The 25,884-nt window shown below is 38.6% G+C and overlaps 1 protein-coding gene across 13 annotated transcripts in view; it reads left to right on the plus strand.

Moving 5' to 3' along the window:
• The window catches only part of MAGI2 (membrane associated guanylate kinase, WW and PDZ domain containing 2), a 774,790-nt gene that overhangs the window by 604,144 nt on the left and 144,762 nt on the right, over positions 1-25,884 (plus strand). For all 13 annotated transcript variants that reach the window (XM_040548715.1, XM_040548725.1, XM_040548731.1 and 10 more), the window contains 3 exons: positions 2,360-2,417; positions 10,187-10,308; positions 11,769-11,951. In XM_040548715.1, the coding sequence (XP_040404649.1) occupies positions 2,360-2,417; positions 10,187-10,308; positions 11,769-11,951 (363 nt within the window). The remainder of the gene's footprint in view (positions 1-2,359; positions 2,418-10,186; positions 10,309-11,768; positions 11,952-25,884) is intronic.

The raw sequence follows: 25,884 nt of genomic DNA on the forward strand, positions 1-25,884 counted from the left end.
ACAGCACATCAGTAATTGTCAATTCACATTGTCACTGGAAAAAAAACAAATTATATATATATGTCATCTTCTTTATGGCCAGTTTAATGGCCATGCTCAGTATGAGTTACATCAGGTCTGGTCTGTCTTGTTTCATACTCTGGTCTATCTTGTTTCATACTCTTACTCTTACTCTTTCATACTCTTACGGTCTCAAAAAAGTGACTTTAAAAGTATAACTGAGTTATAATTCAAAGGAAGAAATATTGAGATAAGGAATTCCAGAATCAAATTTATTTGTAGAATCTCAGTACCATTCCGTGTATAGAGTGGAATATATATCCATATATATATATATATAATATATATATCCCTGTGACTAGTGGTGTTCCCCAGGGGTCGGTGCTGGGTCCGGTCTTGTTCAACATCTTCATCAACAACCTTGATGAGGGAATAGTGTCTGCCCTCAGCAAGTACACCGATGACACAAAGCTGGGAGGAGTGGCTGACATGCCAGAAGGCTGTGCTGCCATTCAGCGAGACCTGGACTGGCTGGGGAGATGGGCAGGAAGAAACCAAATGAGGTTTAATAAGAGCAAGTGTAGAGTCCTGCACCTGGGAAGGAACTACCGGACGTATCAGTACAGGCTGGGGGACGACCTGCTGGAGAGGAGCTCTGAGGAGAAGGACCTGGGGGTCCTGGTGGACGACAGGTTGACCTTGAGCCAGCAGTGTGCCCTCAAGGCCAAGAGGGCCAATGGGATCCTGGCATGCATTAAAAGGAGCATGGTCAGCAGGTCAAGGGAGGTGAGCCTCCCCCTCTACTCTGCCCTGGTCAGGCCTCACCTGGAGTACTGTGTCTAGTTCTGGGCTCCCCGGTACAAAAAAGACAGGGATCTCCTGGAAAGAGTCCAGCGGAGGGCCACAAAGATGATACGGGGCCTGGAGCATCTTCCCTATGAAGAAAGGCTGATAGACCTGGGTCTGTTCAGCCTTGAGAAAAGAAGACTGAGGGGGGATCTTATGAATGTGTATGAATACCTGAGGTGTGGGAGACAGAGGGATTTGGCCAACCTCTTTTCAGTGGTTTGTGGGGACAGGACAAGGGGTAATGGCCACAAGATAGAGCACAGGAAGTTCCACACCAACATGCGAAAGAACTTCTTCACAGTGAGGGTAATGGAGCACTGGAGCAGGCTGCCCAGGAAGGTTGTGGAGTCTCCTTCTCTGGAGATATTCAAGGCCCATCTGGATGCCTACCTGGGCAGCCTGCTCTAAGGAACCTGCTTTGGCAGGGGGGTTGGACCCTGTGATCTTTCGAGGTCCCTTCCAACCCCTATGATTCTGTGATTATGTGATTCTGTATTGTGCCAGTCCTTAACTGCATAGAAATCAATACCTGTGCCTGATGGGAATGTCCATCTTTTTGCACGTTTCCTCCATCTGGAACTGAGGTTTTTATTCTCTTCATGTTGAGTGAGATATTTGTCGCAACCTTCTGGTGCTTTTTAAACCCTAGGTGAAATTCTGTTGGTGTTGTAATAATTTTAAGTGTTCAGTGTGAGTGATAATAAAATATGTTTATGGATGTACATTCATTTATGCGTGTTTGCTTGTACATTAATACAGATTTACTTTCAAGCTCATGAAATCAACATATTTAATATTTTAATTGTTAATACCTGAGTGTTTTAGGTGTCTTCTCTATTTCTGTAAAATTCAATTACTTTTAAAGCTGAAAGTTGCTGAAAATATCTTATTTCAGTTTGTGTTTCCGTGTACTTCTATGTACTGTGAAGTCCCAGATACAGAGCTAAGCTTTGCAGCAGCATGCCTTTGGAGGCCATGGAATTGCCATGACAGTAAGATAAATATGACAAATCTCTCAGGAACATTTAGACATGCTTAATATAATTAAGAGACAGGAGGCAAACTCTTTCCATTTGTTCGAGACCAATTTTTTCTAGGATTCATAGCAATGAAAAAAAAAAAAAAGAGCTCAAAAAGCAAAGCACTTGTATTTGTGTGTTTGTGTGTACACCTATTTGAAAAAACGGAATACCCCCTCTTTCTCCAGCAGTGATGTCATACAAGATATGCTACTGTTGTTGGCTGGCACAGCTGTTGGAACCGTGAAGTTGTTCAGTCAAATGTGTTGTTCTCAAGACTGAGATCTTTGTTTGCATGCCAGTTTTCAAGTTACTACTACTTGTGGCCACCATGGAGTGTGTTCAATATTTTGCATTTGCTTTGTTGATTTTGTCTGAATTCACTATCCAGTTATTTCCCTCAACACCTAGCAAAGATCCACTATTTCACTATCAGAAATCTTAGCATTCTGTAATTCATTTACTGAGACAGATAACTCTTTGTTTTTCAGAGCTTCCATATGGCTGGGAGAAAATTGATGATCCCATTTATGGCACTTATTATGTTGAGTAAGTTCCCAAGTTCAATATTAAGTTGCTGTTAATATGTCATAACCTAATACTAGTATCCTCTGCCGTGCTTAGTTGGCAAGACGTGGGTACAATTACTTGACATGTTAAAATGAAAGTATACCAGGAATTCTCAGTCATCACTACAGTTAATGTGGCCAAATGTATCCAGTGTGTCTCAAATCAGTGATTCAGTCATTCAATTGCTCTGTTTCTCAAGGGTGTGATTTCATGGTAACAATCCAGTTGATACTTGTACCAAGATTGTATTCATTTAAGAAATATTGCTGTATAGTCTGTATAAGGTTTGGATATCCAGTGAGGTACAGATCTTGTTAATCAACGAATAAAAGCAAAGCATAATCATTTTAGCTAAGATCCCTTTCTGGGTTGTCCTTCCCTTCTGCAAATCAGATCTTCACTGTTTGTACCAGAAGGCAGGTTATTTATATTCAGCATTGTAAAATTCTTTGTATGTTGTGTTTTATTCTATACTTTAAAGTGCACCTGAAAATAAGAGAATGTATATTTTTTATTTTCATAGCACAATCATTGCTTTCATTTTTCATATTTTATTTTAGTTGTGGAACAGGAAAGAAAGCCATTCTTACTCCTCTTTGCAAAGGGCAGTAGAAAGCTTTTTTTTTTTTTTTGACTGATAGGTAGAACCTGTTCCAGCTAGTTACTACATAAAATAGGTAAATCAGATAGATGATTTTCTAAGCTTTTTAGATTAACACAGTCAATCAGATTTATGTAAAGTGAATGTAGATTCAAATTGTGATACCCTCTCAGAGTGGTCAGTTTTTACTCCCACTCTTCTCTCCTGTCAAAGGCCACTGAAAGTATTTACCAGAGGACTGAAAAAGGCACTCCCCATCTCTATGCAGACAGCACATTTAAAGACTATCTGCATTGAGAAAGATCTGTCTATTACTTCCTTTTATTATAGAAGAGAGATCTTTACAGAGGATGGTACCTGACCTAAAATCTGTTTCAGATCCTAACACAAAGCAGTACATTTACTCTAGAGATTTCACACAAAATAGAAAGTATTAGTTTGTGTGTCATATCGTTCTCTTGGTCTCTTGAATCTATACCAACACTTTGCAGGACCACTCTGGACAGATAATGGAGCTGCAGATTTTCCAGACCTCAGAATATGTAGCAGTTAATAGCACAGGATAGAGCTGGATAGAGAGATCACGAAAGCAACAACAACAAAAAATCTTATTTAAGGAGGGTTAGAAGAGGTAGCTCTAAGATACCCTTTCTTCATTGTTATAACAGTAGCAGCTCGTAAGTGCCCAATCACTTTCCCTAGCCCTCATTCAAAGCAAACAAACAAATGGAAACTGTGTCTGGCCACTGCCCCACTGAGTCCTTCTGTCGCATTCTCCAAATGCAATAGCATCCGCTCTGCTGCTTTTTCCCCCTGTATGGTTCCGTGCCCTCAGGTGAAAAAGCCAGCAGCCCAATCTGTTCTCCTGCTCGGCCCAAGCCAGTTTAGTCAATTCAGATTCCTATTTCTCTCAACCAAAAGGTAAGTTTTTGAACTCCCTAAGTAACAGCATCAAATTACTCTCTTTATGCCTGAGATCTTTTACGATGCCCCAGAGTAGTTAGGGGTTGGAGTTCACGTATCTCTTTGTACTTAATCCCTCCCTGAAGATTTCTGCAAATACAATTATGCAGCTGCTGGGTGTGAGTAAGAGTCTTCTGTCCCGGTGGTTTTCAGTGTATTTTGGTGAGTAACAGGTGTTGTGCAACTTCTGTGTATTAATCTCTTACTGAGCCGCACTTTGTTGTTAGTGCAGCCCAAGGCATTTTGGCTCTGGTGAGGCTCACACTTCCCCTGCATAGTCAAGAAAAGGAGCAAATGTTCATCTCCATTTCATGTCCATCCACAGGTAAACAGACACAAGGCACCTGGCCCAGATGTTATTATGTGATTATATATTTCAAGGCTGTTACTGCCAAGTTTATTCATCCTACCACAGACAAGATTTGTGAAAAAATATATCAAACTTACTGTAGGCTCAGAGGTTTTTAGAAGTGGAATGGATGTTCACAGGATGACATTAAAACTGCAGCAGTTCTAAGTTCATAAGGAGTTTTACAGTCAGTAAAATGTAGTTGTACTTTAATTTGCTGTTTGAGCTCAGTAAGTTTGAAACAAAAATTGCTTCCAATTTTTCATTCTAAAAAGTGGCAGTTACACCGTTTTTATTACCAGTATTCAACAGATGAGTTCATTTTTAGCTAGATAAAATCAGATAACAATAAACTCTCTTAATTATATCATAAAAGTGGGTAAACCATGGAAAGCTAGGTTATGAACTTTCACACATTCAAGTCCAGTCCAACTTTATATGCAGGTTTTTAAAGCTGTCAGCAAAAGAAGGGCTTGTACTCTGCTCACTGAAAAATGTGTATCCCATGGGAAATTTGTAAGGAAGAACAATGCAGTTGAGAGATTAAGTTTCACCTTACAAGGGCCAGACATGTTCAACTCCAGTGTCCTGTGACCAAAGAAGCAGCTAAAATCAAGCAAATAAACAAAACCTCGAAGGCTATCAAAGTTTAAAATGACTTATCACACCATATTTGCAAATTCTGTTATAAAATAAGGTCCCTGGTATAACTTCCTCTCATAAATCAAGCATGAATGTAAGTTCAAGACATTATTAAAATTTTCATTTGCCTTGTTATGCGAATCCAAGCTTGATTTGTAAGGTGTAGACATTTGACACAAATGAGAAGTGTTTGCTATACGTGGGTTAACTTTCATGCAATTTTCTCTTAATTTATAAACTAAGAACTAGCAGCACTTAGTTGTGCAAGGCTACAGAGAGAATGTGGTTATTAGAGTGCATTGAGTCTTTCAGCATTCTAATTGCCAAAAAATTATTTCCCCTTTTAAGGATGATTAACTACAACGCAAAGTTCAATTTCCTGACATGGCCTCCTTAATAGAACAGCTAAATTGTCCATACAGGTATTTATTCTGGAAAAATATACCTCCTTCACTTATGATTTCTGACAACACCTGTTACTGCTCAAATAGAAAAACTTCTTTCAGGAGTTTTTCTTTTTGTTGTTATAAAATGTTCATAACTGAAAAAAATATGAATGTAAAGAGGACTGAGTAACAAATTATGCATCAGAATGTCTGTCTTTTAGGCATTCTGATCCTCAGAATTACTTTGGTGGGTTTTAGGCCACAAACTACTAATAAACAACTGTACATTAAAATAGCTGAGAAAATGAATAGGTTAGAATCCTCCTCCTGGTGCATATGCTTAGATGTGCTACCATTGTGGCAGGGCTGAGAATATCATGGCCATCAACTAAAATCTGCATACTTAAATCTACATTAAAACATGTAAATTTCTACAGAAAGTATATCAATTGTCTTAAGCACATCTAATCGCTCTCTATAGGTACCTTAAAGGAGGCTGTAGAGAGGTGGGGGTTGGTCTATTCTCCCACGTGCCTGGTGACAGGACGAGGGGGAATGGGCTAAAGTTGCGCCAGGGGCAGTTTAGGTTGGATATTAGGAAGAACTTCTTTACTGAAAGGGTTGTTAGGCATTGGAATGGACTTCCCAGGGAAGTGGTTGAGTCACCATCCCTGGAGGCCTTTAAAAGACGTTTAGATGTAGTCCTTAGTGATATGGTTTAGTGGAGGTCTTGTTAGTGTTAGGACAGAGGTTGGACTAGATGATCTTGGAGGTCTCTTCCAACCTAGACGATTCTGTGATTCTGTGATTCTGTAATGTGAAACACCATCATAAAAAAACTTAGCATGGCCACATTCAGTGATGAGCTGGCAGAATGGTTCCTATGTCTTACGTGATATTTTGTGGTGACCATACCTCCTTGTGACACAAATGTCACTATTTCAACCTTGCAGCTAAATGCAGCCCCAAACCAAATCCTACCACCTAGGAGTTGTCCCCAGCTAGCATACTCTGGGCTAACAAGGGTCAGTAGCATTGACTGCCCCTTCTTCTCTGCAGAGAGATATTCAAGTATTTGGGGGCCAGAAAGCAAACAAAAGGCAGCATGATTCTTCTATATGGTCACTACAGCACTAAAAGAAGTGAGTTTTATTTTTATTTTTGGATTAGTCTTTTATTTTTAATATTTATTTTATAAAATAAAGGAAGAAAAGTCGAATCAGGAACACAAAAAAAGAAAAGAAAATGGTAATGGTAGAAAAAACAACATTTAGATAGCAACATCTTTCTCAGTTTTCTCCAGATCTGTCTTATTAAAAAAAAAAAAAAAAAAAAAAAAAAAAGTTTCTGCAATTTCTTGAGAAGTCTTATCTCACTGGTATGTATTAGGTGTACTCCAAGAGTGCCTACCTCTGGGATCACATGCAGCCCTCTGTTTTCATTATTGACTTCAGTTAGGAGAAGAGGGGAGATGGAATGTTTAGGTAAGAAGAGCACTAGACAGCATCAGAAGAGAAACTTTAGGTATTTAGAAAATTTTCAAGTGAAGAAAGAAATGCTCACTGAATTACATACTGTGGGTAATGAGCTATACATCTTTTGGATCACATCTAAAATCTATTTTAAACGCCAAAGCACTTATTTGTAACCATCTCTAAAACTGACATTTAGATTGTCTTATTAAGGCCTAGGTTAGTAATACCTATTTTGTATGCAGTTGAAGGAGCTAGATGAAAGGCTAGAATGTCCTTTCAAGGGAACTACTTAGCTTAATAACTTCGTTCTCAGCTAAACTCATCAGTAGCAATTTTTCTGATTTAGCCGTGGAGCTGTAGAGCGCTTAAAATTGCTTGATAGGGAGGTGCTTCTTGTCTCATCGGTCTAGGAGCATAAATCCAGTGTAACTGACTGACAAAAAGGACCAATTTTCTATGTAATTTTCTTTTCTCTAACTCCTTTTGGACTTAATATTTAATGTAGTTGTATGAGTTTGTTGGAATTTTCACATTGTGCTTTTGAACTGGCACTACTATAAAACAGGCAAAATATAGGAATCAATTGGAGTTAAGAATTATTAAGATTGCATCAACACCCTGAGGTGCCTCATATCTCTGTTAGTCTTCCTGTCTGATATGTTAGGACAAAAAGGCCACTTTCAAGATAGCCATTAGTGAAGACATTTCTGTCTAAATAAACTATACTGCAACTTAAACTGCAACTAGAAACTGCTAAGAGGGAGCTGATAAGAAATTCTAGCTGTCATGTCAGTACCACAGGATGTTCCATGAGCTATGGCCACATCCTATACTGGCTAAAATCCCTCTTTTTTTAATCAAAGAACCGCATGTAATTTGTAATATAGAGCATTGAGATGTGCCCTTCAGTTACAGTAAGGCACTAAGAATATTCCAAGGTCCTAAATGCAGATGTATAGTGTGATCTGAAATAGCCATTATGTCTGCATTATATTGGACAAAAGCTATGGGATAACCATGCTCTTCCGGAAGGGCAGCTGAGAACTGGGGTAAAACACTTTAAAGCCTCTAAAATAGTGCTTGATCCCTTTGTTTTGGAAACTAACTCAACATACTATGTAGCAAACCTGTTTTCAACGTTATCAAATGCCATCATAAAACAAGCTAGACATTTTACCCCATATCTTCTATTGGAAGCTGTTTCATAATTTCACACTTCTGCTTGTAAGAAGACTACAGATTTCAGGACTGAAATCCTGACACCTTTAATATATTCTACTATTTACTTGCAAATATTTTCATAGAATGAAATCATATATCAGCATTCATTCCACTTGAATAAAAAATCAAAATTCCTTTGGTGCTTTATCATAGGATACTCTCTTTCACTGGTCTTCATGTAAAACCTTTGCTGTGGATTCATTTTATTTGACTGGGTGATCAGAACTTTATCTAGTATTTCACATGACATTTCACATGTTCCTCTTTTAATGGCAAAGAAAAATAAATAGTACTTCCTTTATAGTACAGGAATACATCACATGATAGGTAGTAGCACGAATACTACCTTTTTCAGGCCTGTATCAGTAGTTCATAACTACCCTATGATCATTTAATGCATGTAAGTCGTGTCTTCCTCCATTTCTAACTGATGAAGTTTCTCTCCCTTCCAACATACATTTCTAGGTTTGCAATAGACAAAAGTGATGAAGACCTTGACAATTACAGCACGGTTTAAAGACTAGGAAAGCAAAGCCTGCGATCTTAAACAGCCAGTCTGAAGAATGAAAGAAACAAAAGGAATCTTCTCTTTCTGCAGCATATAATAAAATTTATAAAGCTATTAATCAAAATTTTAGAGTACAAGAGAGTGAGTTAGCAACCACTTGAATGAGACATAGCCACGTTAACAAAATAGCAACTCCAGATTTTATCACATATTTTCCCTGTCATTAAATCAAATATACTTTTACATGACTGAAAATCTTTTCAATGCAGGAATCCTTGTTTTCAAAGTGTATTACATTCTCATAGGACTTACTGCTTTCCCTCAACTCCTTCTTAGCGACAATTCTACTTATTTTGTTTGAAGCAGTGTTGGGATCTGAATCCTGAGGGACCTGAAAAGTGCTTAATATTTGGGCATAAAAGGTTGTTTCAATATAAATAGAAGGAATTCAACCCCTTTTAGCATCTCAGTTTCAAAAGTTCCTAGGTCACCTCTCCAAGTGCTTAAAGCCCAGGATCAGGATTGAATTTTCAGAAAAACTCAGTATAGAGTAACTCAGTAAGAACAAGTAAGGAGAGACATGTTTGAGAACTTACCTTTTTTACATATGTATTTATTTCCCTGGGACAACATTTGCAGCATAAAACCCTTTTTCTCAACTGTGATACTGTCGTGATCCTGTCTTGTGGAGTTGTTCAGTGCCACCTACTAAATCGTTTTGCCTTCTTCAAAAAAAGTGTGGAAAATGTCAAGGGATTGTAGGATTACTTGTTGATTGGTAAAATGTATGCTTTAAATTAAAGAATCGAAATCTAAGGTATGATTACGGTAAGTAGTTAAGATAGTATTTCTAAACAAAATGCAGAAAATTAGTGGTGTAATGACAGAGATGTGCTAATTGACCAGCTATAGGAAATGTAATATATCAAGAAAAAAAAAGTCTACAGCATTAAATTCTCTTGTAGTTCATTATTTATATGTATATTTCTAATCTACCATCTGACTTAGTTTCTACAACATCCCATTTTTTCTGTACAGGTTAGCAGATATATGACATAGAATTAAAAATAATTCATTTTCAGTCACTTTCCTGTGCTACATACATTTCCTTTTTAAGCAGTGATCATTAAACACTCATTAAAAGCCGGTGTCAGGCTTTACATTTTCTGTAAGTGATTAAGTAATTTTATTTGCAACTAATCAATAATACTGAAAAAAAAAATTGGTTCAGTCCCTTTGAATCATGCACAGAACAATGTTTGTACTAAAGACATGAAAAACTGTTGTTGTAGCATGCTTCAGCAATACTGCAATTTAATATGCAGTCCCATAGATCAAAACCATTTGCCTGTAGCAGAGTTCAACATATTGAAATGATAGGACACTTTCCAGTGCTGTTCATTATGCGATGCGCATAGATGGTGCATTTCTCATCCCCACCAAAATTATATGGAGTATAAGGGACATGCTCAGGCCCATTGGGGTTTCATGACTGTTTCGCTATCTAACTACATGCACCTAAGTCACATACAACATCCTACTGTGAAAATAATCATTTTCCCCAACTGAACCCAATTTTTAATCAAAACCAAATTTTTTCCAGCCACATAAATAGAAGAACACAATTTGAAAACCCTGTCCTAGAAGCAAAAAGGAAGCTACAGCAGCATAACATGCCCAACGCAGAACTTGGAACAAAGCCTATGCAGGCCCAAGGTTTCCGAGGTACAGTACCATGTCAGCCTATCTTAGTTAAGATGAAAGATCCTGCTCTCCTGCTTACATGACAATGATTTTGTCCTAATCTGATGGACATAATAGTGTTGCCAGTCCTCACAATGTTATCACCTACCTCCTAGCTTTTTTCTCCTCTAAAAGTTCCAACTCCTGGAGTTGTGGGACTCAGGAGCCACCTAAAAAAACTCTAACCTCCAGAGTTGCAGATAAAAGTGACAAGTTGACCCTAGTGTTTCCTAAAGGCTAAGAAACAGAAAGCACAATAAAAGCCCCAAAGTAATTTTCTAAATAAACTCATAAATTCTATTCTTGGGAATGTGTGACTCTCTCTTGAGCACCCAAGGTTGGCAACACTGAAATAATTAATTGTACTTTCTTTAAATTACCGCTAATTGATGTTTGGTATGTTTCTAAGCTAGCTCATCTAGAAAGCATCAATTAAGTTAAAAGCCTCAGGCACTGTGTTATAGGAGTTTACAAGAATACAGCCTCTTGGTAATGTGAAAATTAATGTGCTTACAATGAGCTGTGTAAGCAGCAGACAGTACCGGTAGAGACGAATGAACTTAAACATAAGGCTACAGCCAGAGAATGAGGTTTCTTCTCCTTTGTGACAGTAGACAGCTCCTCATCAACCCTGCCTAGGCCCAAACTCGCCCACGCGCACCCCGCTCTGCAGCGGTCCCGCAGTGTGAACGATCTGTCCCAGTGCCAGCGTGGCCCCACCGGGACATGCGGGCTGTACGGTATGTCCCACCATCCCCACTAGACCACTGCTGACCTAGCGAGATAAGTGGAAGCCACCACCTTTGCACCTTCCTCCTACCCTTCCTCACAAAGCAAAGCATGGGAACGAGGCACCAGGAGCCCCTGGCAACCCGCACTGTACACCGGGGCACTTGGCAAGGGGATGCGAAGGTGGTACCACCATCACAGCGGCCAGATGAGGCATGGAATCCCACATGCTTGGAGAGGAAAGATAGCTAATATTTAGCACCGGCTTTAAACACATGGCATGACATATACAGGGGATATTTCTCTTATTGCGGGTGGGAGGGAAATTGTGCAGAATGTATTACTTTGTAGACAAAGCTGAATTTATAGGTTAGGAAAGAGGTTTTAAGATTACCTCACATATCATTTTTACTGTTGTAATTATTTTAGCTACACAATATCCACTTCTAAATGTATTTCCAATATGAAAGAATATTTAAAACTCCTTACTTGTGGCAGATCTGCCATAGATAAAAACCCTTTTTAAGCTTTGTATTAAAATAAAAACTCACTAATATATATATATTTTTTTTTTTCTGGAATGCCTGCACTCTTTATTTCCTCTGTTTTCATACACTGTCACCTACTGCCAGCTGCTATTGTTATCTGCTGTCCCTGCTGTGTTGGGACTAGATCAGAATTTTTGTCTTTCTTGTTTGTGTTGACTGATATAGAAAAACCACTCTTCACCCGTGATGCATCACAGCTGAAGGGAACTTTCCTCAGCACAACTCTTAAGAAAAGCAACATGGGTTTTGGATTTACCATCATTGGTGGGGATGAGCCAGATGAGTTTCTTCAGGTGAAGAGTGTAATTCCTGATGGGCCTGCAGCACAAGATGGGAAAATGGAAACAGGTAATTAAAATGGTTCCTCTGTTCTTTCATATAAGTAGAATGAGTCATAGATTTCTGAACTCACTCTCTCTATAAATGTATACATTTTTCCATACCAATTTCTACTTAAATGCCTTATCTTTCTAATAAAAAAAAGATAAACCTCTTAGATAGGAATTCCCCATTCCTGTCTAATATTGCCAAGTAGCTGATTTTTCCAATTTTTCAGTATTTTAAGGGAAAAAAAGATGTCTCGGTTTTCCTACATGAAAATAGACTGAGAAGAGGTCTCATTCTACTACATAGAAATTATCTGTGATGTTCATTAGTTGATAGGCTGTTTATTCAAGGGGAAATTGTGAATGGAGAGAAAAAGAGATAGGCAGAGAGAGCACAGACTACTAGGGGAAAATTTCTGAGTTTAGAAAAGATAGTTTAGCAAAGCAAGTCAAGTCTGATCAAACTTTGTTTTCATTAGAACATCAAAACAAGGGTTTTCAGTGTGACATATGGAGACGTAGGCATCTGTGGACTACTAATAAGGAATCTGTGAAAACGAACAAAATAAATGAAACTACTTCAGAAGAGATCTAAAGATACTGGATCACTGCTGAAAGTTTAGAAAATGTTGAAGGATGGAGATCCCACAGCGTATGTGATCTCTTGTCCTGATACTTAACCACTTCTATGGTGAAGATTTTTAATCTTCATATCTGACTTGGATTTCCACTGGTGCAAACAATTACAGGTGACTGCCATCCTGTGTCCATACAGCCCCGTCCCTGTGCACCACCTCTCTCCTAGTTCCCCAGATTGCTCATTGGTCCCAGGGCATATACATAATTTTCCTTCTATTTCTCACCAAGACAATACAGAAGAAATACTGGTTTGGTATTTATGTTACCTCTGCAGAAAACGCAGTTCGTGGTAGCCAGAGTCACTGTGAAGATGCAGAGAATTTCCTAGTCTAAGGCAGATCACTGTGGATGGAGCAAAGCAGCAGAGAAGGATCCTTTTCCCATGTTACAGTACAGGGAGCAAATATGTAAACACAAAAAAACATAAATGATATTGGTGGAATAGTCTCTAGTGATTCTTCTGGAAATTTCCTTTTATTCTTTCTTCTGTTGCTGCAGAGGAATGATCCAGATTGTCGTATGTTGGAATAAACCCTTAACGTTAGCTCATCCTGTAGGAATCTCCAGGACTTTGCAAGTAGGAAGTGTGAAGCTTGTGAAAAGTATTATTTTTAAAACTCTATAATTTGTCCAAAGTCTTATATTACAGTTGGCATGATGTTTCTAATGCCAAAGAGATTAATAAATAATTTATATTTTAAAAAGTCAAAAAGAATTAGAACATAGATTTATTTATTTTTTTAGAAAAAAAATGAAATGAAATGAAATAAAATAAATAAAATAAAAGGCTATCAGCTATTTAATTCTCAATGTTTCTTGCTATTTTAAGTTTAAAATACAACTTGGTTGCCTAGGGCAAAATTAAGGTAGCTGACAAATGAATAAACGATATAACAGACTTCCTGAAGTTCAGGAGATTTTAGTAACATGAACTTCATATTTCCTAATATTTTCATATTACCTAATATGATGCATGAGAGATTTTCCCCGTTTTTCATGGTTTAGCATTCTCAGATCCAGCACTCAAATACAACTATTTGTAAAACCATCTGAAGTGTGGGCTAGTTATGGGGGAACTTGTTCATACGGATTTCTTTACTCCGGAAAAGAGAGTGCCCTTACAACTTATTTAAATTTTGATGTTGAAATTCATCATAGGTGTCACTGATGTTGATTACTGCAACTACAGATTGTGATGGGGACATATAGAAAAAAAAAAAAGTCCTTTAAAATGCATAGATATAAAACTGATTTTTTTTTTCCTGAGGCAATTAATTCAACTAAATTAAGAATCCATGACAGAAATATACATTCAAATATATAACTCTATAATTGAGCCTGATATCTTAGAATAAATTCTGGACTCAAATGTCTTCATTTTTGTGAAGATTGACAGAATTCTGATGTAAAGTAATTGGAGAATTTTGGGCTAATGATTGTGGCATCTAACGTGGTTTCTATGAATATTTGAAGTGATTTCTAAAAATGATAATAGTAAATGGAGAAAAGATATTTGAGGTGAGAATATTTATAAAAGTGCTGTTCAGCAAAGTGATTGCATTTCCTGATACCCAATCTTTTTCACACTTTCTAAAGTATGGTTTCTAATCAGCTGAAGATATCAAAGTGCAGGTGTTTTGTTGATAAAGGTCTTAAAATCATACTTTTCACAACTATTTAAGCTTACATATGTACCTTTTGTTTGTTAGGTAGGCATCATTAGATGATGAACAGAGCTTTTAAAATAGTTTTCATTTATTCTTTTGAGATGAACTGCATGTTGTTGTGCAATTTATGTTCACTCCAGCTATGATCACACTCACAGGAGGCTTTAATAAGCAATCAAAATATCATATTATATCAGTAGGATATCATAGTGGAAAGCTTGAGCACAATGACACTATGATCTGTGAAGCAACATGGGTGTAAGATGGTGTTCCCATCTGAGATATAACTGAAGTTTTTCCCCTGTGAGATTGATGTGTTGTTTTTTTTTTTTTTTTTTTGACCAACTGCTAAACAAAATGCTAGGGTTTGAGATATGCATTGGACATGGGGAAAAAAAAAAGGGAAGGGTGAATCTATGTAAGACTCATTGTCACCCTTTTAAGCAGATCACAACAGAGTGGTTTTACGAGCAGGCAGGTTTCAAAACAAAACACTTTTGGATTTCATTTCTTTGAACATGGAAGTTGCTGCCTGACAGAGACTTGGTATCACTGTGCTGCTATGTTGGTGGGTTTTTATCAGAAATGTCAGGAAACTTGCTATCTGCTAAGAAGTGCTGAGGAAGTGAGGAATCAGAGTTCTGACTCTTTTTTTTTTTTTTTTTTTTTTTTTTTTTTTTTTTTTTTTTTTTACATTTAGCAAACATGAATAAAGATATTGCTATCCTTGCTTTCTGCCCACACCTTTGTTAAAGGTTATTGTTCCACCAGTAATGGAAGTAACAGCAATGTCAATATGCTGGTTCCTCAGCCACTGCTATTCACAGTCTTTGTCCTAAAGCACTCTCAGCAGATATTTATGTTAATGCCACTCTGTGGTTGGCAGTACCAGAGAAACTGATATATATTTTATTCCTGACATGCTTATCTTGAGACTGTTAACTTCCCTGAAAGCATGAAGTGGAGTGCAATATTGGTATCACTTTCACCCCATGTCTGCTGTATCCAAGATAGGCTCTCACACTGTGCTCGTTAAAAGATAAAAATGGGGATAATGGGAAATTAGGAAGTCTTCAGTTTGGCTTGAATATTTTCATCCAGTTTGATTAGTCCTAGCAGGTGCTGAAAGACTGTGTTGTCCTATAAAGGGGCTTTCAGCATGTGTGACCATGCTGCCTCCATATCATCAAAAAGATAGCATTACATCTTCATGATGCACAGTATAAATGTCTCCCAGATTTTTACTGTGACTTTCTTTGTTAGTATGACTAAGAGATTTTATATGTAGACTGAGTGTTTTACATTTCATAGAGTCCTAGAATCATAGAATGGTTTGGGTTGGAAGGAACCTTAAAGATCACTCAGTTGCAGCTACCCTGCCATGGGCAGGGACACCTCCCACCAGACCAGAATGCTCAAAGCCCCATCCAGGCTGGCCTTGAACACTTACAGGGATGGGGCATCCACAGCTTCTCTGGCCAACCTGTTCCACTGCTTCACCGCCCTCAAAGTAATGAATTTCTTCCTAATGTCTATTTTAAATCTAATTTTTTTAGTTTCAAGCCATTCCCCCTTGTCTTACCTTTGTACTCCCTGACAAAGAGTTACTTTGTTTTGTTTTGTTTCATTCTTTTTCTTTTTCTTTGTTCACATCCAAATTGTACCAATTAATTTTACCAGCCTGGTGTGTCACTGGCAGTGCTCTCCTTCATTACCTTGCCTGGTAAAGTTGAATCACGTGCTGAAGGTCTGGTGCTTCTTTGTTGCATATGTGGGAACAGCTCTAAAGAAACACAAGTGCTGAAAGATTTCATGTAGCTCCTGTTTCCAGAGAAACCAATTTCCTGTTGTCTGGGCATGTTCGAAAAGGGTAGGTCAATTGTAAACTAAGCATAAACCTTACTGCGGCTTTGTGCTGAGTAAACAAATAAGAAAAAAAACAAGTTATGATGGAAAAGCTAATTGTGATAACAAAGACTTAAAGCAAATTCTTTAACAATGATATTGGTGAATGGGTGAGATGGTTTCTCCAGGGATAAAGGCAGAAGCTTATGGGAACGTTCTCACTTTTCTGAGTTTTTCAGTTTCTCTGATTAATTTTCTCCTTTTTTTTTTTTTTTTTTTCCTTCTCTTCTCCTCTACACAGCTATTTGAATCTTTTTGCTTGGTTAGTTGTTTTTTGCTTGGTTAGTTGTTTTTTTCCCTCCGTCTCTCTCTCTTTTGTTAGTAGTGGAGTTTTTGTTTGATTTTGAGATATGCCTTGGGAACTTGAATGTTCATACATTGCTCATTTTTCCTTTCAACTTGGGAAGCAAAACATCTGAAAAGACTTTACTAGTATGTGTATTTTCCTTGGGACTTATATTTATATTTATCAGCTTTATCTTGCTTTTATCTACTTATGAACAAATAATAATCAACTAAAATCATCTCACAAGGTAGATGCCCTTGGAAAGGAAAGACGGTAAAAGACTGCTGAGACTCCTCAGAAGAGAGACAGGCAGCAAAAGTTAAGCCAAATCTGTTAGCATTATTTTAGTTTTTTATTGTAGGCCTGTTGTGCATTCTGCACAGCATATGGACTGTAAGTCATGTAACTCACGTCCGTCCTCTTTTGGCCGTGTTTTTCCACTTGCACATTCCCATAAGTATCCTGTTGGTTATCCTTTGTGATTCTCTTTTTTTTTCTTGATGGTTCGTCTTGTATCCTCGTTCACTTCTTCAGATTTTGTTGTTTCTAGACATTGCACATTTTCATCTGGAAAAGTGGTTCCTTCATGTTCTGGACGTATTTGAGAACCTAATTTAAGATTCCTATGAATTTCACTGATGGCTTTAACTATGGAAGCTGCACAATTGATTTTGTTTTTTGGCTGGCACAATGGCTCTCTCATCTGCGGCTCCTGATGCTTAGGGAGCATCTGGACCACGCAGCCTTCACTTGTTTGAGCCTTCTGAACTGGCAGACCAGCTCCTTGGTGACGTGGCCTTCTTACAGCATCTTGGTGATTTTTGATGATCGCGTTTATGGCCTTGATTTTGGAAGTAGCACAAGGCATTGTGCTTTTCGGTTGGTGCAATGCTTCCTTCATCTGGACCCCTTGAAATGGCTGGTCTGGATAGCCTTTTTCACACTTGTTTTCTCAAACAGACAGTTTCTGTGCATCTGGGAAACTGGTGAGAGAAAATACACACGTTCAGAGACCAGAAACAAGGAAAGCCTTCAGCAGTATAGACAGAGATGCTGGCTGGTTAGGCTTAGTGCTGAATCAGAGTCATTCTGTCACCAGATTTGCACCCTGACTGATGGGAATTTCTCTGGCTTAGTTTACAGTAAGAGAAAGGTGCGTGCTTCCTGTGCCCTGAAGTTCTAGTGCAGAGACCTTTGTCGTTTGAGCATTGTACCAAGCCAGCATAACTCCTCTGTTTCCTGATAAGATGGTTGAGCTCCAACTTCTAGCTAGGATTTTCAGAGATGGTGAAAATATGCTTTCTGTCCTTTAGTATTTCTGTGCCTTCTCCCACTTTCCTTTTGGAAGACATCGAGAGGATGTGAGTTAGAAGCTACCGGTGGGAGACAGATAAGTTTTTAAGGGGGCAGAAAGGATATGAAGAGGCAGCAGATTGGAAGGGGGTGCTGTTCTGGCAGTAGGGTTCTCCAGAATGCTCTAGGGTAAATTTCTGTGGCACTGCAGGTGACGAATTGTGAATTCGTGTGCTGCTTAGCTGGTAGTTCAGCACACCATCGTGCTTGGCAGTATCTTGCACTTTCCATGTGCTGTGGTCTCCTTGCAAAACAAGGTTATTTGGCATAGTTGCACATGCTTTCCTCATGTTTCCAAAAGTACTAGAACCGCAAGTGAGATATTGTGGGAATCATTTTCAACTGCAGAACCTTCCTGCACTCACCTTCCTGCCACCCAGGGTCTCAAAGTGGCTTCTCAGCTCCTTCACGGTGATGGAGAAGGGCTCAATCTGGCAAGCGCCACCCAGGGGCTCCTCCTTGACCACATCTGTCCTCCTGCCATCTGCTGGGTCTTTCTCCACGGTGCTGCCATGGCTGCTTTTCACTGGTGCTGGGGACCATCTGGCTGGTGGGCATCGGAGCTCCAGGCTGGGTCTCAGAGCACTTGCAGACTCCCATCTCTCCTTGAGGAGAATTACAGAGCCCTTTTGCGGGGTCAAGTCGGACAGCTCCATCGTGCCCTGCCAATGCAGTAGGTACATGATGACATAGCTTGTACTTCAGACTGAGCTTCTGTCTGCAGTGTTGGGTTGTTTGGACTTTTTCTTTGTGTGCTTGCTTTGTTTTGAGACAAATATTTAACCAGGATTTGAGTTGTCTGCAGTATTTTACTGGGGAGGGAGAAGCACAGAAGAAGAGCTCGGTTTCTGCAATCCAAGGGTACTCATGAAGGAAATTCTGTTGTGACATCTACACTTGTCAGCAGTGAATTTGAATTTAGGCCTAAAGCTGACTTTAAACCACATCCCTACCTGCTCATGGTCGCTTAAATCACTCCAACTTGCTTATAGCAATTCATTCTTAAATAAAATACTTGATGAAGACTGCACGTCTGAAACTGTCAGTAATTTGAATTGTTTCCTGCGCTTTACAAAAAAGAAGGAAGAAAACGAGGGGAATAAGAAAAACCAAAGAGATTTGGAGCTGGGCTTCAATGGCTTTTAGCATTTCACACCGCCTTTGCTGACTGCACTTTTTAACTTTTTTCTGGCCACTTGTAAAGCTATCTTGTTTAAATGAAGGGGAGAGCAGACAAAGTATGTACATTATGAGAGAAGGACCAACATGTTGCCCACGAGGGCTGTGACTCATTCAAGCCAATGTGTTTTCCAAACCACCGCAGCCCAGACCCCAGGACCCAGAGGAAGGGACAGCACGAAGAGCATCCAAGTCCTTAGTTTATGGCCATGCTGGGAAGGGAGGCAGGGGGATGCCAAAGAGAGGACTGGAAACCACTTCAGTTCTTCCATCTATATGGTGACTGATATTCACCAGCTACATTACTTGGGGATCTCTTCTCCACTAAAGGCTCCCTGAATGTGCATGCGAGAGCTAGCTGCATGCTTCTGACACCATCACTTGAAGGGCTTGTAGTTTCTTCTGCAGGTAAGCAGAGTCTCAAGTATCTGCAGCATTTCTTTTTTTTTTTTCTTTTTTTTTTTGCCCCCTCCTGCCCATTTATCACATGAACAGTATCAGGCTTCGAGCTAGACAACCTATGTCCAAAAAAATGCATGAATTTGTGTATTTGTAAGGAGCTAATCTTACCGCTGGGCTCTTCTCAGTTGAGTTTTCCTCTTGTGACACTGCTGCACTCATTACGTGCCTGTTTAAAGGAAGGCAAATTTAAACATTCTCTTATTCACTGGTCTCATTTGACTAAAGAACATGAAGCTTCATCCACAGTTCACAGCATACATCTGAGAAAATCCTCATCCTACCTCATCTGTCACAGTTGCACTTCCAAGAAGTGAAGACCGCAGGAAGAGGCACCGCCTTTTAATCTGCTTGTCTGCATTATGGGCACACAGTCAGTCCACAGTTGCCAGGTTACCATCTCCATCTGTGGGCATATGGAAACCAAGACAACCAAGCCAGCATCCTGGCTTTTCTTACCCAAAAAGATCGGCCAGAGACAGCCGGGGGCAGAATCTGTTGTTGGTGCATAACCTCTCCCAGAAAAAACTTGGTGTGCTTAGGGACAAGTTCTTTGGTGGACCGTTGTGGTAGATAATAAAAGCCCCCAAACAGAGAGAGCATTGTTTTTTTCATTTTCATTCTCCGCTACTTAGCCAACTTCAAGTTCTCTCTTAAAGCTAACTGTTGAAGTGTTTGACCAGCTCTGGCATGCCATGCTTGGTTTTCTTCCATTTACAAAAGTTGATGGTTTTGTGTGTGTTTGGTTGGTTTTGATACTTCAGAGAAGCATCAAAATGTTGGGTAATTTACCCTTGGGGGCATTCTCTCTTCCTGTAGTATGGCAGAGACTTCTGACTTTCAGGCTACAGCTCTTTGGCCAACAAAACTTTTGAAGGACTCTCTAGTAGGCCAACCCATTCTTTCTGAATGGGGAATTAAGGGAGAAATCCAACGCGAACTTCTTTGGATCTTGAGAAAGAGAATCAGCAGGCAAAGTCATAAGTTTGTAGTTGCAATGCTATAACTGGAAATCATAAAGCAATTCAGTGCTCAGAGTCAGTTTGAAAGGTGATCCAGAAGAATGTGCTGCCAGTCTGCATTAGGGTACCGTCTGTTTTGTATTTGCGTTCAGCTGACAGTTAATAAATGTCCTTGGGAATACACTGCAGGGGAAGAGGGCAGAAAGAGATTTCCATTTTGTTTCAACCAAAGCCCTGTTGTTTGAATTTAAATAATTATTTCTGAGTTAGGTGTTGGAGTTCTGTAGATGCTCTGAGTTAGATGTATTACATTAATAATCATTCCCCATTTAGCTGGTGGGTTTCAGAACGGACTTCTGAGCAAGTGAAATAGAGCCGTGAGAATGTTTAGGGGACTGGAGCATCTGTTTTATGAGCAAAGACTCAGGACTGTTTGGCCTAGAGAAGAGGAGATTGAGAGGGGATCTTATCAACCGCTACAAATACCGGAGAGGACAATATAAAGAGGATGGGGCCAAACTCTTCTCAGTGGTGGCCAGTGATAGAACAAGGGGTAATGGGTGTAAATTGAACCACGGGAGGTTTCATCGCCATATGAGGAAGAACTTCTTTACGGTTCGGGTGACAGAGCACTAGAACAGTCTGCCCAGAGAAGCTGTGGAGTCTCCTTCTTTGGAGATATTCAAAACCCGTCTGGATGCTATCCTGTGTAACATGCTCTGGGTGACCCTGCTTGAGCAAGGGTGTTGGACTAGATGATCTCCGGAGATCCTTTCCAACCACAACCGTTCTATGTGATTCTGTAAAATGTCTGCATTTATTAGAGAGAACACTGTAACACATTTTCTTCTTTTCAAGACAGGAGGGTTGCAGATCCCTGGTTCCTGCCATTTTACTGTGAAATAGGTGGATATTTCATCCTGTATAATGATCCCATGAGCTTATGTTAAAAAAAGGGCAGTAGTGACCAAGGCCACATTTGAGTTGTACACTAAAATAGGACGGCTCAAGCTCAACCTTCTCCCACCACTTCAAATGTCTCATTTCATCATAATGCTTTAATGGGCCTGGTCTGTAGCAAAGGCCTTCTGGACTGTGTGTCAGGGCAAAGTATCTCTGAAATATAAGGACACAGAAAGGTAAAATTATTCGCTTGTGGATTTTTTCTGTCTTTGGAAGTAAAAACCACTTTGGCTTGTGTGTCAAAAGCACTGCCTAGAACAGTGACTTAAGAAAGACTTGACAAAGATAATCGACACTGACTTGTGGATAGTAGAGGTACAGGTTTGTTTCCTTTCCCAGCAATGGGAAACCAATATGAGGCATTCCCTTTGCAGTGTTTCTGACATTATTTGGGCTTAGATGTGGAATCTGTCTGTAATTACAGGATAGCACTGACTTCAGTCTGTGAGCAGTCATTGCAGAATCAAAGGGTGGATGAGGTTGGAAGGGACCTCTGGAGGTCATCTGGTCCACACCCCCTGCTCAAGCAGGGCCACCCAGTGCATGTCCATGTCCAGGCAGCTTCAGCTTCTCTGGGCAATCTGTGCCAGTGCTCCAACCCATTCTCGGCTTGGAGAAATGCATACATCTGACTGATCAGCCCAGCCCAAACCAGAAGTGTTTTCAGTCTGATTCTAATCTCAGGTAACTGTAAATCTGCCACGGTCAAAAAAGTAACACTTCATTTATGTTGGTGTTAGTAAGATCAAAAATCTGCCTTGAAGCCCTTATTCTTACGCAGTTGCCTTGCAGGGAAAGACATTGTGTTCTTTAAACAGCCAAAATGTGGAACTGGGGAATTTTGCCAGTGGGAGAGGGGTAGGGGAAGTTATTATTATTTAGAATGCAGTACAACAGTAATGTACCAGGGGGATGTTTCTGCTGTTTTATATTAAGAGTATCTGAAAAAGCAAATATTTCTGATATAAAAAAGTAGCATTAGCAATAGGTTTCAAATGCAGGATGACTGTATCCCTGAAAAAACAAATATTCCACTGAGAAGGACTACTCACTGAAGAAAAGATTTAAGTTACTTTACCTAAACAAGACCTTATAAATTGCTTTCAAGTCACCATGTATTATTATTTTTATTAAAAAAAAAAAAAAAAAAAAGATACAGACTGACCAAAGTAGCTTTAATATTTGAGGGTTTTGTTGTTGTTGTTATTGTTTCATTTTGTTTTGTTTTAAAATAGAATAGCTCTATTCAGAGAATTATATTGTTTGCTAATCTGTTTTGATTGCTTGAATAGATGGCCTACCAATTATGAAACTGTTATTCTGGTAATCAGTTACTTATTAGTACAGGCCTTTCTTGTTAGAATAATCTGGTGTCCTTGGTGACATTTACAAAGTACAAGGGAATGCGCTGAAGACAAGTGTAACATTTATTACCAATATGAAGATTATTATATGACAAATAATACTGATTGTTTATTTTACTTCTTGCAGGTAGTATCTGAGTCTTTGATGTTTTAAACGTTTAGTAAATTCTCATCATTTTTTGAATATGATTGTTCTGTATTCAACAGCTTTATCAACACTAACTTACACTTTCAATAATTAAATATCTTTAAAAGCTAGAGTACTGTGGTAGATACATGAAAGTTGATCTCATCCATCTCATCTGTCATGCTGTACTCTGTACACCTTTGCTGTCTCTGTTACTCTTTTGCGTATTTTTCTCCCATTTTTTCAACATTCAGCTCTTCACCAAGATTTGGCTTTTATTAATGTTCTAAATGATTGCTCCAAGACAAGCTGTTTTCAGAAATAGACATCTTCCAGAGAATCATTTGGGCACTTCCATGTTATATATCCAGATGAAAACAATTTTTTTTCATATTTGTAAGGTATATTGTATTGTGTGCATGTGTGTTTTTAATAATAGAAATGTACTTTTCAGAGATATTTTAATAGATCATTCTAAGAATTTGTTATCAGCTTGTAACAGTTTTTAATCTGTGCTCCTAAAGCAGTACTTTCCCGATATTTTTGGCTTTCTGAAGTCTGTTTAAAGTAGATGTTATCCATCTTTTATAGGCATGGATCCTTTCCAGGTCCACACAGTTAATCAGTCCTGTGTCTGATGACAAATAACATTTGCAATTCACATTGCAATGTTGAATGATGCGAACACATAGATCCATTTTTCCCCTTAGTTTATACTGCATGAAACAATGCACTATTGTGAATGTATTTGCTGCCTGAAAGCCCCCTAAAATAAACCTTAGCTGTCCCTAGAAATGTTCCTGAAAACCTGTCAGTTTATGGAAGTGGTATGACACAATGATCTTTCTTTCTTCAGATGTTGTTATTAATCCCATGGACTGAAGAGAAGGAAAATATGAAAAGTGTTTGGAAAGTAACTAACAGTGACAACAAAAAATATTACAGGGTATCACAGAGTGTGAGAATTTCTCCCACCCAAATTAGGATTTCTTGCTTGTGTTCCCGCACTCTTCAGCACAGGCAGATTAAAAAATGCGAAACACAACAGAAAAAGTATATTTGTATCAGGTACAGTCAAAATCATTGGATTCTCTGTTCAGTCAAGACACCTACAGTTCCTTTCATCAGTAAGAGCTGTATTTTCATTTTTGTGACCTAGGCCTTTCCTTTTATGATTTTTTTTTTTTTTTCAAGGAGAGGAGATAGAGAGGGCATTGAAGTGGAACTGCAACTTTCAGAGGTTGGACTAGATGATCTTGAGGTCTCTTCCAACCTAAACGATTCTGTGATTCTGTGATTCTGTGAATTCTGTCGTCTTTACACCCTAAATGAGGATGGATCCCATGGAGGCCCTGTTAGTCCATAGCTGAGTGTAATGGCCATCTGGAGGGTGCACTTCACTTTTTTTAATTTGAGCAGGACACAGAATTCCACTTTACTCAAGCTGAATTATATTTCTAACCAGGAAAGCTTGCAAATATCATGTGACTAATGCCAAAACCATTCAAAATGTGTATGAGTAAAATTAATTCTGACTTTCAAGAATCTTCCCAAGGTAGACTGATGCAGTGTTGCTAATCCTCAAAATTTTAGCCTGAATCTCAATGTATTCAGATTTTTTTAAAGCACAACTCCTAACTTTAACAACAACAAAATGTGACTAAACGTGAATGTTCACTTAAATTTTATATCATAAAAGTTTCTTCTAGTTGCAGAGGAAAGCTCTGAAGTATAACCCCATTGTACTTAAGAGGTTTCAATGAGAAAGCAAACAAAATGCCAAGTGAACTGTCAGTTTGATTTCACCTGCTGAGTCTATCACTTTATCTGGGGAAAGGGATATGACTTGTGGTTTTGAATTCTTGATGGTGACAATAAAAATAATACCTGCATTTGGGAATATTAATAGCGATGAGGAACTATATAGCAGAAAGGTATTCTTTTGCAACCCATCTCTTATATTTTAAAGTAAGCAATTCATTGAACTCCATGTGCAAATAAAGAGAACTTAAGTTGCTGGAAAAATTTAGTATTTGCACTTTTTTTTTCTAACATTTTTCCATTATATTTTTATGTTACTTCTGATTTCATATAAAATTAACTTTCTACAGTGGTCACAATAATACCCATAAATTTATATTTACATTAACCAAAGACCTTGAATAAAGTGCTCACTTTCATCAAAAAGTACTGAACTCTAATCTTCATGAGGCTCCTATTATAGTGTTTTCTTCACATTTTTATTATTTTCGTACTCAATACTTTTGTTATGTAGTCATTGAACCACAAGCAGGACAGAGGTGATCTTAGACTGAACAATTTCTGTCCATATTTCATATACAACACTCTGTTACTGTCTAGGTCTAAGGGTTTTGTGGAAATCTTGTCAGATTTCTTTGGTTGGCTGGTATGATTTTCAATAGCCTTGTGTTCTCCCTGAGGTGCAGAAAATCCATATCTCACTATCTGTTCTGCCTGATACAGAGTTAGAGCTTGAGCCCATGTTGCCGATCTGTCAAGCTACTGAGCATTCATTAAGCACTGCATACAAATCTTTCCTATTAAAACCATACCACTTTGCATAAATATTCCTCGAGGTACGAAGAGAGCTATTGATTCTTTTTAGCCCTGTCATTTGGCTATTTCCCCTGAAGTTTTCAATTAAAATTATTTATACAAACTGGAATAGCAATTACAGTAAAGCATCTAACTTGGATTTCAAAATGCTTCTCAGAATGGACTGTATATTTTTTAAGTCACAAGAAAAAATAGGAAAAAAAAATCGTAGGATCTTCTTGTCTTCACTTTACATGTTGTCTCATTTCATGGGATGATTCTCTTTTTACACTATTAGTAAAAATGGGACTCAGTGGTATCTGACTTCATATCTTGGTTTTTGGCCCTAGAGTTTGCCATAAATTATAAATTTCAGGAATCTTCTATATTCTATATTGTTCTTCTATGTTCTACAACATTTAAGATTGTACATTATTTCAAGGTGGTTCAAAGCATCACATAAAGGAATATAGACCCCTAAGTAAGGTGTCAATA

The sequence above is a fragment of the Cygnus olor genome, chromosome 1 (genome assembly GCF_009769625.2).
Source record: "Cygnus olor isolate bCygOlo1 chromosome 1, bCygOlo1.pri.v2, whole genome shotgun sequence".
Lineage (NCBI taxonomy): Eukaryota > Metazoa > Chordata > Aves > Anseriformes > Anatidae > Cygnus > Cygnus olor.